The sequence below is a fragment of the Musca domestica genome, unplaced genomic scaffold, assembly GCF_030504385.1.
Source record: "Musca domestica strain aabys unplaced genomic scaffold, Musca_domestica.polishedcontigs.V.1.1 11, whole genome shotgun sequence".
Lineage (NCBI taxonomy): Eukaryota > Metazoa > Arthropoda > Insecta > Diptera > Muscidae > Musca > Musca domestica.
Window position 1 is genome coordinate 11747144 of NW_026712133.1, and position 14867 is coordinate 11762010.

At 32.5% G+C, this 14867-nt stretch overlaps 1 protein-coding gene across 1 annotated transcript in view; it reads right to left on the reverse strand.

Annotated features, from left to right (window-relative positions):
• The window catches only part of LOC101893830 (insulin gene enhancer protein isl-1), a 62912-nt gene extending 54609 nt beyond the window's left edge, over positions 1 to 8303 (reverse strand). Inside the window, exon 1 of the mRNA XM_020039331.2 lies at positions 7324 to 8303. Within this exon, the coding sequence (XP_019894890.2) occupies positions 7324 to 7456 (133 nt within the window). The 5' untranslated portion in view covers positions 7457 to 8303. The remainder of the gene's footprint in view (positions 1 to 7323) is intronic.
• Positions 8304 to 14867: the final 6564 nt, after the last annotated feature.

Below are 14867 nucleotides of genomic sequence, written 5' to 3' on the forward strand. Positions count from 1 at the left end.
GACGAAGATCATTATTGTCTTTGTTAACATGTTTTTTAACGCTCCCGAAAACTGTAAACCTTTATTATATTTATACTGTAAATATATTAGATAGTGGAATGCCTAAAAGTATGCTATAGCAATTCTAAATATAGATGTATTCAAAGCCACTTTACATCTGAGTCCAACATAATGTTTAGACTAGCCTTTAGCCCATACCATTCTACACACAAAACAAGTTTTTGATGCATACTTTTAGGAGAAGCTTATCCGAGTAATAAAATGAAAGGCCTCTCTATCCATCATAGTATAAATTTCTTCAATAAAAATCCACAATCTTGTATTTTTCATTGAAACATTGTAGTGTGAAAATTGATTTAATGGTTCTTTTAAAGTTTTGAAATTGGGAATCAGAAGAATATTTTAGAGCAAACAACCAATGAAGATTTTTCTATATATATATATATATACATTGCTCAATTCTCCCTAAAGTAAAAACTATAATTTATTAATTGTTATTAATTCGAAAAAAAGCACCGTTAAATTTTGTATATTTTGCCGCTTTTACCAAAAAAAAATTAAAATTTACCTTGACCTTTTTGGGTTTATCTTTTTCATCTATTTTCCACTGATGTCCCGACAAATGTATGGAATTAAATGCTATTAATAGAAACGAATAGAAATTGCTAGTAGACCGTAAAAAATGTATTTTATTTCGAAACAAAAAGAACCCATTTAATTCCCATTATTCGATTGTAAAATTAGTAATGAAGCGTCGAACAAAAAAACCGAAAACTTTACAAATTGTGATTGCAGCAATTTTTGTGTGATATTGAAGCTAATTATTTAAAAATAAATTGCATAGATGTTTAAATTGCAAATAAAATGCCAATTTTATTTAAATCCAACAAAAACGAATGGTGGTGTTTTTTTTTTGGGCGATACGATGACTATTTAATAATAATTATATGTGGTGGCAGAACAAAACAATAACAATTGATTTTTATTTTCTAATTCAACCGCATAATCATTAAAAATCATTTAACCAACGTCGGTGAATAAATGGGACAGACGGCCAGGTGGGATATTTAAACAAATAGTTTGACAACAAAAAGTCAAATTGTACTAATTAAAATAAATTTTTGCAACATATTTTTTCAATGGCTAGGTATGTAAAGGTGGAAAGTGACCATATTCTACATGTTACTAGTTGTGACACTAGTTAGTTTTAAGTTTTATAGGAGCCAAAAAGTATGCAATGTTTCTATTTTCTAATTGTTTTTATGTATAACGATATGAAATTGAAAGCAAAGAAAAAGCACCGTTCCAAATGTGTTTCACATGAAATTTAAAGAATAACAGTCATTCCTTAGCTGGTCAGACAATTTGGGTTGTTCGAAAGACAATTTTTTGTCATATCCTAAAACACATATATAATTCATTGTGAAACATCAATATTTTTGTATATTTTTATATTATATTCTTTTTATAATTATTTTTTCTTGTAAGTATGTAACTAATATCTCTAAAGCATTTCCAATGTAATTTTGTTTTCCGTTTTTCCAAGTAGTTCCACGTACAACCGGGCATATTTAATGGTAATTTACATTGTAAGTCAATAAAATTAGTCAAACGATTTATTAATTAGATATTTTGATGCCAACATTGGATCGATTATATGCACGGGGTGACACAGACACTCACACCTCTTACAATTCAATTTAGCATTTAATTTGTAAAAATATTCCATTGTGTTTAGTTTTTTTTTTACAAATCATTTGCCACTGTTCGGTGGGTGTTTCTGCCAAATGTTACAATGGAGGTGTAAAACCGAGTTTTTGTTGTCTTTGTATTTTGTTATAAATTGTTTAAATAGCATTTTAATTATTTATTAAATATTTACATAATTTTCAAACGCATGTAATTATTAATTATTCAGAAAATGTAGGTGTGGAATGGATTGATTTTTGTGAAAATTTTTTGGAAATGCTAAAAACGAATAATCATTGTTGCCAGGTGAGAATTGTGTTAAAAAAATATTAGGAGATATAAGGTGTTTAAACAAATTCCATGAAAAAATAGGCTTTCAACAGATATGTGTAGCCTTTTTTCGAGAAAATATATTTAGTTGTCAATTTTCTATAATTTACCAAATTTAACTAGATATAGATTTTTGGGTATATCTAATGGATTAATGAATATATTGTAATATTACGAGTATATTGTAAAGATGGCGCGAGGTTGCCTTTTTAATTCTATTATTACTCCATCAGGTCATAATAACTTTAGAACCCTGTTGTAATAATTTTTTCGGTTCATTATTATAGCTATGTTAGTTGATTTTCAATACGTTTTGTATGAGGCTTGAAGTAGACGTGTGGCAATTTCTGTGAAAAATTAAAATAAGACTTTTAAACATTGTTGTTTAATATTATTTTAGGTCTGAAGTCGGGAGTTTTTAAAAGAGCTGTTTAAAATTCCTTTTTAGTTAATGTAGCTAAACTGACCAGACTATTATTTTTCGAGAAAGACAAAATATCTACCTCTAAAAAGTGAGGTTCGGTCATCTTGCAAGAGTTCGATGAAATTTTTAGATTTTTGGGTACCGACATAGTTTGTATCTAGAGTACTTCCAAATCCATAGTTATTTGTGTTATAAAAATTATTAAAAAGGCAGGACATTTAAGAGATTTTTAGACCAATTGAATTTTTAAAATATTTGTTGAAAAAAATGTAGTTTTAAGTTGCAAAAATTTTGTGTAAAACCAGTTTTAATTAAATTGAAGTTGAATTGGAAAACTTTTGCTTATTTTATTTTTTTTATTTTCAGAGAAAAAAAATATTTTGAGAGATGGTTTTCCGGAAGACTGGGATCTTTTTAAATTCGATTTTCTGAGTTTGGTTCGAGCTTTTTCCTTCAAAAATCTTACATATGACTATTAAAGTTTCATTCATTCAAAAAAAGAGCCACCAGATAACTATAGATTTATAAGCATTTTTGAAGAGATATTCAAACTTGATATTGGTTTGTACATTTTGAAAATTAAACGACTTGGAGGTTTAATTTTTATTTTTTTTTTTCAAAAATTTTCAAAAATTTTCATTAATGTCATATGTAAAACGATATTTTTTACATATAACTTTTGCAATTTTATTGCATATAGCAGTTAGATGCTCGGAATATTTAGAAGATTTTACGGCATTTTTGAGAAGAAACTCAATTTAAAATTGGCCATTCTTTGTCATCGGTCAGGGATAGGATTCCATTGCGGAATTAGTAATTATAGACAAATTTTGGCAAATTTTTTTATACACTTCTGGTCAGATTGGTGTTCAGGGTGGGAGCCCGGGCCCTCCCCTGGCTACCCACTTTGTGCCATATTTTGTATTTTTAGAATGGAAGTTTATTTTTTTTTTGGCTGTGTTCATTCCTTCTTTTGGCGACTCGTATTCTAGGCCATAAATTTTCAATTTTTAAGTTAAAATACAAAAACACAATTTTTTTTATTCGGTTTCTCTTACCAAAATTGCATCAGAGTCGAATTTCAATAAATATTTTTAAACTGATTATTTGCATAATGACACCAAAATTAAAGTTTGTTTTTACAAATTTGACAGCAAAATTAGCAAATCTTTCTTTTCTTCATTTTTTTTTTTTTTTGCAACTGGTTCCAGCAACCAAAAAAAGAATATTTCATTTCAAGGCATGAATCAAACGCAAAACTCATTATTTATTCATGTTATTAAACGATGTACGTCAGAGGTGATCTTTAGCATTTCTAATTATTGTTGTTGTTGTTTTGCATTTTGTTTTTATTTTGTAATTATTAACTAATTAGTTTGGCTCGACTCGCATAAAAATGTCATTCAACTTTTGACGCAATGAAAAAACAAAACCAACAAATTTTGCCAACAAAACCGAGCAACAATGTCTGGCCAAAAACAAAACAACAGCAGCACACTTTCCAAATGACTACCGCCGACGACAACCCGTGGTCGGGTATCAATTTTTTAATGTCACCAAATCAAGAGTAATTTAAATGATCTTCAAAATTGTGCGATCATCATTGTGGACAAACTCACTCACTCACTCGCACACACGCACATATGGCCGAACACACACACGCACACACGTTAGATGTAAAATAAACGAATTTATCATTGAACATTTAAAACATTTGCTGCAATTAACTACGAAAATTAACCGGTAAACATTTTTTTATTATTTATGTTTATTTATTTTTATATTTACAATCAGGTTAATCTGTGGCGATCGGTCGGTCGTTGCATGGATGGATGGAGCAAGGTAACCAAGCAAATCATGATATGCCTTGGCAAAATTTTATTAAGCCACAATTTGCGAATTTACGATTTCTTTTGAAATCCAAGAAGTAATTCAGTTGAAGGGTATGAAGAAGGAGGTTGAATTAAAAATAACCCATTAAATTTATATGACAATTTGTTTTTTTTTTTTTGAGAATTTATTGCCAATGGAAAATTTGTGTCCAAGGAATAGTGGGAATCACTTGTACCAAATGCACTCCCAGTCCAGTATTGTTTCCTTGTCTCCAGATGTTCATTGTTCAAACACTTTTTTGTTTGTTTGTTTGTTTTGAAATTGAATATTCATAAATTCATTTCATTATTCAAATGAAAACTACAACAAACGATCCATAGAAATAAATTGAAATATTTTCTAGACGTTTTGTTATATGCCAAAATATTTATAACCGAAATATTTTAAAATTTTAAAAAGATGTATGTATATGTGTTCAGCAGGTTTGTGTGTGTATTTAATTTTATGCATATTTTCACATATAGGAAGTCAAATTTAAAATTTCAATATGAAATCTCTGGCAGAAGTCAGCGAAATGACAGAGAAGCCATAAATATGTACATTTGTAGGTGAATATTTGTAAAAATCTGTAAAATTTTCATGTCCGACAAATTTCATCACGGAAATGTAAAAGAAAATATTCAGTAAAAGAAAATGCATCAATAACTTAAAAGACTGCTTGATGATCTAGCGCTGTTCAAAAGAGCAGTCATAGGTCCTTCTCAATGTTTAAGAAACATTTCTTAACTTCCCCATGTGCCGAATAAATAAATGTAAAAAGTCTGATAAGTAAGTATTCCGGAGGGAGCGGGTCCCCGAGAGCCACCTGCGCATGGGTTCCGGGTATGTGATATTCAGAAACAAGAAATCATAGATTTGTAGAGTAAAACACACAGTTTACCAGAACTATTTAATCTTTATTTTTTACATTTTTAAATCACAAGAGAGCCAAGTATGGAAGTCATATATTTCTTAAAGTTTGAAGAGCTACACAGCTGATTGTTCTTCCTCCCTGTAAATATGTAAAAAAAAAATCCGCCATAAAATCCAGAGCCACTTTCAGTACATGATTTTTATATTGACAAATTGACAGATACTGCCAGATTCCGACCTCAAAATATTGAGAGTTAAGTTAAATCAAGTATTTATTTCATCAGATCAGAAGTAGGAACAGGGTCCTCAAGGCAGTGACCAGCGGCACTTGAGGCGCTGATAGGTTAAAGGCTGTGTAGCTACATTTTAAATTGTAGCTAACGTTTGGTCCAATGTGGTAAGGAAACCTTGTTGATCTTTTAAAAAGCTAAATTCTTGTTAGTGGCTAGTTATGCGGTATGCAGTCAGAGTAGCGCCCAATGAATCGGAAAAAAGTCGTGACACAAGGGGAAATTGAGACCGGCTTGGTTGCTTTCGGTAGAAGCATCCTTATGACAAGAATCCCCAGATCTGACTAGTCAGAAGGTATATTCGTGATTCAAGTCATAGGTATGTCGTGAAAAAATTTTTTGACTTGGTAGGATGGCGCCCAGTGAACTAGACTAGGTTACGACACGAGTGTTTGGGAGCTTTGATTGAGAACAAAAAGTATATTCATGATTTAAATGACAGGTATCCCAGAATGGCGCCCAACGAAATTGACTTGGATATGGACTATGGATATGACACAAGAATTGACAGATCTGAGGGATCCATCCTTATGGACCGAATTCCAAGACCTGACAAATCAGAAAGAACTTTCATGAATTAACGATAGATAGAAGAATATTACGATTTGTCAGAATGGCGCCCAACGAACTAGACTAGGGCCACGACACAAGTGCTTGGGAGCTTTGATTGAAAACAGAAAGTATTTTCATGATTTAATCGCGAGTATGTCAGAATGACGCCCGACGAACTGCACTTGGGTTATGACATAAGCGGAATGGGAGATCTGAGAGATCGCTACGACTATCCTTATGGGCAATTTCCCAAGGTCAGATAAGTCCGAAAGTACTTTTATGATTTAGCGATAGGTAGGTGAAGTTTCGATTTGTCAGAATGGTGCCCAATGACTAGACTAGGGTCATGACATAAGTAGACTGTGGCACCTGTTTGGGTGCTATTGCTAGGATCATCCGTATGACTAGGTTTCCCTGGCCTGTGAAAGGTATGCCGTAAAATAATATTTTGTTTTGAAAGAAATGAAGAATGTTTTGAAAGAATGGCATCACAAGTGAATTGAGGGACCAGTTTGGGTCCAATGAAAAGGAGCGCCCTTGTGATTTGCCAGAATGGCGTCCAACGAATTGGAATAGTCATGTCACAAGTAAATTGAGGGACTGGCTTGGGTACCATACTAGAAGCGCCCTCATGTTATGCAGCGAAAGAATATTTCGACTTATCCCACTCTATACTGGAAATGTATATAGAATGGAATAAGGGGGAAGGTCAATAAAATATATAATAAGGAATCAGAACGAAATTTAGAATCTAGAAGAATGTGAAATACTCTTAAGAGGGCTACGCTCTTCACGTTTGTTCATTTACACCGATTTCATAGAGGAAAAAAATGAAAAACATTTTCCTTATAAAATTTTTTTAATTTGACAATTCCCTTACATTTTCATTTGAAAATCTTTGTTGAAACTACCCACGTAGTTTACATTTTCCTGAAATTATTATTATTATTATTATTATTATTATTATTTTTTTTTTTTTGAGGAAGCGGATATCAACAACCTCTATTCTCTACCTAATCGTCCGCCAACTCTGTTTTCCATTAAGAAAATTTCCAGTGTTTATCAGAGTTAAAAAATTGATAGCATTTCCCCATTGGCTCTACTTTATACTACTTCCAACGAGAGAGTAATGATTTCGTAACAGAAGTATCAGTTTTGCAATATTTGCTAAACGATATTCAGGCACTGCAAAAATTGCCGACGGCAAATCAGACCCTTCAGCCACATTAAAGTATTGAATATTGATAATCAATTTTTCCTCACAAAACTTAATCCTTTTTTTATAATACTTACTTATCACATCATGTCCATGACAATCCAAATCCAGGTGATGATTCATCACCAACGATGGTTGTAATCCAGTTTGATTGTGATTGTGCAGGGGAAGCTGGTGAGCCAAATGGCCACCAATCTCTGCCATTACCATATATTATGTTTAAGACAAGCGTTTGTTGACAAATGAAAATTTGGGAATTTTCTTCGAGGCTTTCGCAAATCTTTCACTTTTTCTTCCAAGATTCACAGAAAAACAAAACCGAAAAGTTTCAATGGAAATTTCCGTTTTTACGATTTTTATGATTATTTTTTTGTTTTGGTTTCAATTCATTTGGGTTTGAGCTAAGTATTTTTATTTGCTTTTGGGTTGTTTGTTTTGTTATCCTTTACAAGATTTTTGTTTGTTTGTTTTAAGGCACTGACGACAATGGTTTTGAGAGGGGGAGAAATCAAGGGGGCTTTTCGTTTTATGTTTGTTGTTTCCAACTTTTTGTTGATGCTGTTGTTTATTTTTAATTAATTTTTATTTTTCTTGCTTTGTCAAGTTGCGGATTGCATTAATTTTTCAACAATTTTCTTCCACAGACACATCTGTCACTTTTGTTTGCCAAATTTCGCATACCTGGCTAACTTCGTCGCGTTTTTTTTTTTCTTGTGTTTGAAAAATTAAAATAAAAACTGAAAATGATAATTTTGAAAATTTATTTTGGTCGTTGGGTTATTTATTTTTCTTTTGCGATTTCTTTCTTTAATCCACATGAGAATGTACCTATGTAGAGGTGGTGATGTCGATGAAACGCGCGTTCACGGAATTTCTTTTGCGGTATTCACAACTACAGCAGGATCGATCGATATGGGTACTCAGAGTTATGCGAATGTGTTTGTGTGTGTCTGTAGTTCATAAGACGAATTTTTTAGCGGTCTGCAGCCCAGCACAGAGCAACGTTAGCGCGCAGCAAAGTCTCACGTACAACTAAACCGGACTGGCAAGTTACATTGTACGCGGTGTGTATCCACACATTGGTGGTGTTTGTTGGGCCGTGCGAGTTATTGCTGGTTTCGGCGTACATATTTGCTGGTCTTCTCACCCTTACTGAAACGCAAAGGCAAACGTTTCTAGGGCATCACAAAGCCCTAAGAGAGAAAGGGAGAGATACAACCCACAATCATATTGCTTCTCTTCTTATTGGTGGTGGGTTAACACCTTTTTTCGAAAATGACTATTTCTCTCCTTGTTGCTCTCTTGCAAATGTTACCATAGAAAAGATTTGCTTTACTTTGTTGTTCGAATGTAAACAGGGGAAGTTAGGTCTTTAGCAGTTGTTCGAAAATGCAAAACATAGAAATGCATCTCTTTTCTCCCTGTAGCCATCTCTTTCTCTTCAATGTATTGAATTGGTATTTTTTCTTCATGCACTTGTCACAGAGAGTCAGAGCAACAAGAATTCTCCCCACATACTTATGCTCAGCCAAGCAGAGAGCAAGACATTCGCCAGAGAAGTGGTTTGTTGTGTTTTCGTTTTTATTTTTTGCTTTGCTTCGTTTCTTGTAAATGGCGTCTTTGTGGACCAATCGTCAGAGCATGCGCTCATTATTCAAGTTTCTCCAACAAATTGCCCCACCTTCCAATTAGCCGCAAATATTCGTGGTGGATGTTGCTGTTGTTGTTGTTGCTGGCCTGCGTTTGGCTGTTGGTTTGCCTCAGCAATTTTTCGAATTTTTCCCATTAATCTGCATCGTTTGTTCGTGTATGGCTGCTCTGTTTAGTTTTCTTTTGGAATACCACCGTTAGCCAGCTTGCCTAAATAACGTCGCGTTCATTTAAGTGGAATTTAAATACTTTTGGCTGGTTGATGCCAGTTGAAAAATTCATGTCGGTAGGTATCTCCAGCTATACCTACTGCATGGCAGACAGAGGTTCAATACGATTTTAAACGCTTATGGATTTGCGGAAACACATAAGTACACGCAATCGGCTATGGAGAATAACATGGAGCAACTAACTTGAGGATTCTCCCTGAATCTCTTGGCGAGCAAAATACAAAAAAAAAGAAACGATAATACTAAAAAGAAGAAGAAAGAAGCAAAACTTGTGGCATTAATTGTTGTTCGTATGTATGTGGCTATGTTGGCATGGCTTTGTTGAGAGGGACCATGGCAGTTAGTGGAGCGCCCCACCTTTCTTTCTCACTTGAATGCAATTTTTGCTTGTTCGCTTGCTTGCCTTCTTTTATTTGTCTCAACTTGGGAGCTGAGTGGCGACAGCAACAACAACAACAAACCTACCAATACAATTTGCCATTTTCTGCAACAGCAAGAAGAAGAGTAACAAAACAAAAAGAGGAGGGGAATGCAAAAAATATGGATGTCATACAAAATGGTTGCACTTGTTTGGATTTGGGTGCTGCAAACATAATTACTCTCAAACACAAACACGCTCACACACACACACGGGTACACCCATAGCGAATACTGGTGTCTGGCGTTTGTTGTTTTCTATTACTGTTCTTTGCCACTAAATTGTGGGTTGTTCTCTTTCTGCAAAACATGCAACAGTCAGCCATCCATCCGATCAAACAGTGAACAAGTCAAACAATCAGAAACGTGTTGTTGTAGGGCCTAACAAAATTGTTGTTGCCAACTTGTCCCAAGTCCCTTGCAAGTAGTAGCTTTAGAAGTTTGAAATCTCTTTAATTTAAATTAGAAGAGAATAGGAGTTTAAAGTCACCAATAGTTTTATTTATTTAAAAAACATATTTGAAGAGATTTTTCGTGCTGAAATTTATCAATATTACATACCAATATGTGATTTGGTTTTATACCAAAAACTTTGCAAAAAAATAACAGTTTTTGAATTATTTTAAAGAAATTCTATTAATAGATTATAGCTATATACCTTCGAAAAATATGGGTAGCTATGTTGTGGAATTTGTTATACCTACTTAGTGGGGAGCAACTTATATCCCACATGCTTCGTTTCTTGTGAGTTTTCTTTGACTGAATTGAAACGTGATGGATACAATTGTTTTTTTTTTTAATTTTTTTAACAAACTTGACAAAAGTAATATAGGCTATGGATTTACCAAAAATATGTAAAACTATCATTTTTTTGGACTGAGATCCAACATTTGGTAAGAGTTGCGAAGCAAATATGTAATTTTTGTGAGTATCTAAGTGCCTTACTAACTGAATTTGATATGTTAAAAAGAGCCGGCTTTTAAAAATAATCGACTTGTTAAACATTTTTTACACTTCTGTTCAAGAAAATCAACCGGACATCGATTAAGATGTGAATGTCATAGAATGTGAGATATCTGTATGTCATTATCAATGCAATGTCTTAATTAATTCTTCAATAATTAAATCTGAATTTCATAATAATGTGTTGCTAGCTGTTAGGCGACTTTGCACACTCGTAGTTAAAATATAATTCTATTTTTAAAAATTTACTAAGGTATCTCTTATTCGGTTATATCTGTATCATTAATTTAAGGCAGAATACGAAAAATGTATGACGTCATCGTATATTCTCCAATATTTTTGAAACACAGAAAGATTTCTAAAATCATAGCTTTTTTGGCTATAAATTAAAATAAAAAATACAGTTTTGAATTAAATTTGAATTTCTGGGTTACAAGCAGTGGTCAGAGAGTGTGTCCGGGGATTTTTTCAAGATTTACACATAACTGCCGTATCATAACTGACCTTTGTTCCAACCTAACCGAAGAAAAATGTATTTTTTATCACTTCTTCACGTGGTGTGCAAAGCTCCAGTCTCAAAACAAATGATTTACTGGTACACCGCCCAAAAAAGGTCAACATTTTCAAAGAAAATAATTTATAATAGAAATATTGTCTGCAAATCCCAATAATTTTTTCAGTGCTAGGTCTGGTGCGAAAAGTACCTCCTCCACGTAACAATATTTGGAATAATTAAAACTCTTATAAAATATGAAATAAGAGTCTGATTGTCCGATTGTCTCATCCCAATATTTATACTAACAGAAGTTCTAGTGTGAGAATCGAATACATCGAGTTGCTCCCTGTAATACCTTTCTCACAAAGGTTCAACATTTTGAATAAAACAGGATTGTTTGAGATCGAACGCACCATTAAATCTAATCGAAATCCTAATGCAATTTCTAACAAAATACATTATATATTATTAGATGTTTAACTGAATTCGGCTCCAGCGTTACCTTTTTAAATAAACATTATTTTTCTCTTTGAATATATTCGTTTTGTTGCTGTCATATTCAAATTATAAGGCCAATCTTAATTGTTTGGAATTCATAATAACATAGCCAAAAACACATAGTCTGGATTCTGAAGCTTTTTTTTAAAATTATTTTTTTTTAAGTTTATACTCACGTTCGCTGTGATTTTTTTCCAGAAACCAAACTTTGTCTATTCCAGAACTGCAAGAATGTAAAAGTTTTTACTACGATAACCGAATTTCCCCTCTATGATATCGAAGAAAATTGCAAAACTAGCAGATTCTTGCGGATCCTGGAACAGAGTATTTATTTGTTATTTTTATTTTAATGTTTCGTGATTAAAAAAATACTTTTCAAAAATATTATGTGTAAAATATAGTTAATATTTTCTAAATAGTTTAACCTATTGTACCAGATAACGTTATTTTTTCTTTATAAAATAATAATTGCCGTTGTAACAGTTTAACGCAAGGTAATTCTAGCGAGTTCGAAAAGAATGAGAATAAGTCTTTTTTGATAAGTTCGGGAAAAGTCTCATATATTATAAGCTTTAATTTGGTACAGCATATAAATGGCGTTACCACTTGATATCTGGTATGTCGAACTATTCAGCTCCAATTTTTACCAGAATTGGCTGTTACACTGTACTTTGGATACTCATTGAATGAAAATTCGAATTTCAGGAATTTTTAGAATTTGCTTCATATTTGTACCATATAGCGGTCTTGGTTTGTAACCAGCTGGAAACTGTTTACAGAATATATTCAGTATACAGGCTTATTGGGACATCGACCATTTAAAATTATCTCAAAGTTTTGAAGGTTGCAAAGATAAACTATTTAAAAATAACACTGTGCAAAACCAGAAAAAAATAAGATGGGTTCGGGTGAGAAAAGAAGCCTATTGTTTTTTGGTGTGATAACAACATCTTTAGGAGTTGAAATGGACCAAAAACAGAAAATGTCCCTGATTTTGCTGTTGCTCTTAGGAATTTTGCTTGGAGTTAAATTTTAGGACTGAGCAGAAGCCTACCAATTTGGAGGTCATCGGACGATATTAAGCGGATAAAATAAACCATATCTTTTATGTAAAAAAAAAAAAAATACGAAAATTTCCAGTAAACCGCTAACATTTTTAATACCGGCCAAATCAGAAATACATTAAAAGTTCACTTCTGACCATTACTGTGATGCTGATAGCCAAAAATGTGGGATATATTGCAAAATAGGTACAATCTATTTGTAAAAGCAATCGATTTTAGTTATTCCGTTTATAAGTCAAGAACCGCAGGGCTAATTTTCACAATTCTCATAAATTCGGAATGGTATCTTGCCAGAAAAGAATAAAAAAGGTGAATATTTTTTTGTTAAATTTTTTCAGTTTTTTTTGCGTGCGATTTTTTTTTTAATTTGGCTTCAAATATTGAATATACATTTTCTAAAGTTTTTCTACAACTTGCAACGCTACAGGTGGCAATTATCGTCCTATCCTTACGATTTTTTTTTTTCGGGATGATGATGAAATCAAATTTCCTTGGTTTTGCATTCGCTCTACAGGTCACTATTGAAAACCATTTGACACGAAATTTTGCATGAGAAGAGAGTTCAAGACAGGGAAAAAGTCTAGCATTTTGGATGACTATTGGATTTAGCTGTAAAATGGTGTGAAATTGTTTTGAAGACCTAAAAACACGAAGGAGTGCGTAAATATTGGGCAAATGACCCCGATAAAATCTTAAGGGCAACATATGGACAGGGCTCTATGACATAATTTCAAAAAACGAAATCTTCCAAATGAATTTGGAAATATGAGGGCTTCCAACATATTGTAGTGTTGTTGGGTATCGCATTGCTAGCCCAGCACGACAAAAGCCTTTGCTTAATTATTTTTTATGTCAATGATTGGTGCTGCAATATTTTTTTATTAATATCATGTCGTTTTAGTCAGTAGTCCAAAATGTTCAAGGTCATTCCAACATTACATTTCAGTTCTTTTCTCAAATATTTTCTATTTACATCCTTTAACATTTTGATTTTATTTAAAAACGCGATTGTTGATAACGACGAACAATTTACTCGTGCCATTCAAAATTCCAAACAACCATTTCCTTAAACATTTTAAATATTTGAAAAATCAGCTGCTGTTCATGCGCTTCAAAACAAAATGTAATTAGCTTTCTCTTTGACTTCAGTTTCACAGTCGCTTTTTGTTGTCATCGTCGTCGTCATTATCCTGTTTCTTTTCTCTTTCGTCATGTCTATTATGTTGGCATGGAAAGTACGTTCGTGTGTGTGTGCTTCCAGCCAGTATGCCAATGACACCGTTACTATTTTCTTTTCACGTTACGTTTTTCATTCAAAGCCATTCATTAATTGGGTTAATTGAGTCCTGACGGTGTTGTTGTGTTTGTTTGTTAATGTCGGTCGTTTGGCCGGTCGGTGTATTGGCCGTTCACTCGTTTCGCCATTTGCTGAGCAAAATAATACGAATTTTAGTTATTCGACTAATTGTGCAGGTATTCACAAAATTTGAGATCTAAGTATGTTCTTGCGGCAATAACATAATTTTCGAATTCAGAACAAAAGTAATTTTGAATTATGGATAGAATCTACAGATTTTTTTATAGTTTAAATTTAATTGTAATTTATTTTTTGATGGATAAATCTTGAAACATTGCGTTTCTTTTTATTGGAAGCCTTTAATTTAATGATTTGAAATACTTCTAATTGAAAAAAGTCTTTTTTCCAAATCCATAATGGTAGATTAGAGACTATTTTCCGAATTTTCATACCAAACACTGGTTTTTTTTTTAATATTTGCTCCAGGCAAATACCATGAATTTTTTTATTATTTTTTTAAAAATTAAATATATGAACTTTTGTTCTACAATCGCGAATTTCTCAAAAAAAAAAAAAAATAAATAAAAAAAAAAATAGGATTTCTAGGCAGTCTTAATATAAAATATATATTTTGGGGATTTTCAGACCCAAAATGGTGGATTAGAAAAAACTTTTAAGGATTTTCAGACCAAAGCGCGTGATTTTTTTAATTCTTAAAATTTATATATTTTTAAGGATTTTCTGATTTAAGTGATTTCTATACCGTGGGTTGCAAAAAAAAAAAACTAAAAAATTCTTCATGATTTGCAGATCAAAGTTGTGGAATCAAAAAGCAAAAATATCGGTTTTAGAAATTTTAGTTAAAAAAAGGAATATCCATGCGGAAACGTGGATTTTTAAGGTGAGGGTCACTTTTGGTCCGAACTGGTCAGATAAGGCTGGGTTTTTGGAAATTCGTACTAGAACGGTACGAAAAGTATTAAAAGCTACTAAATATAGTACTTTT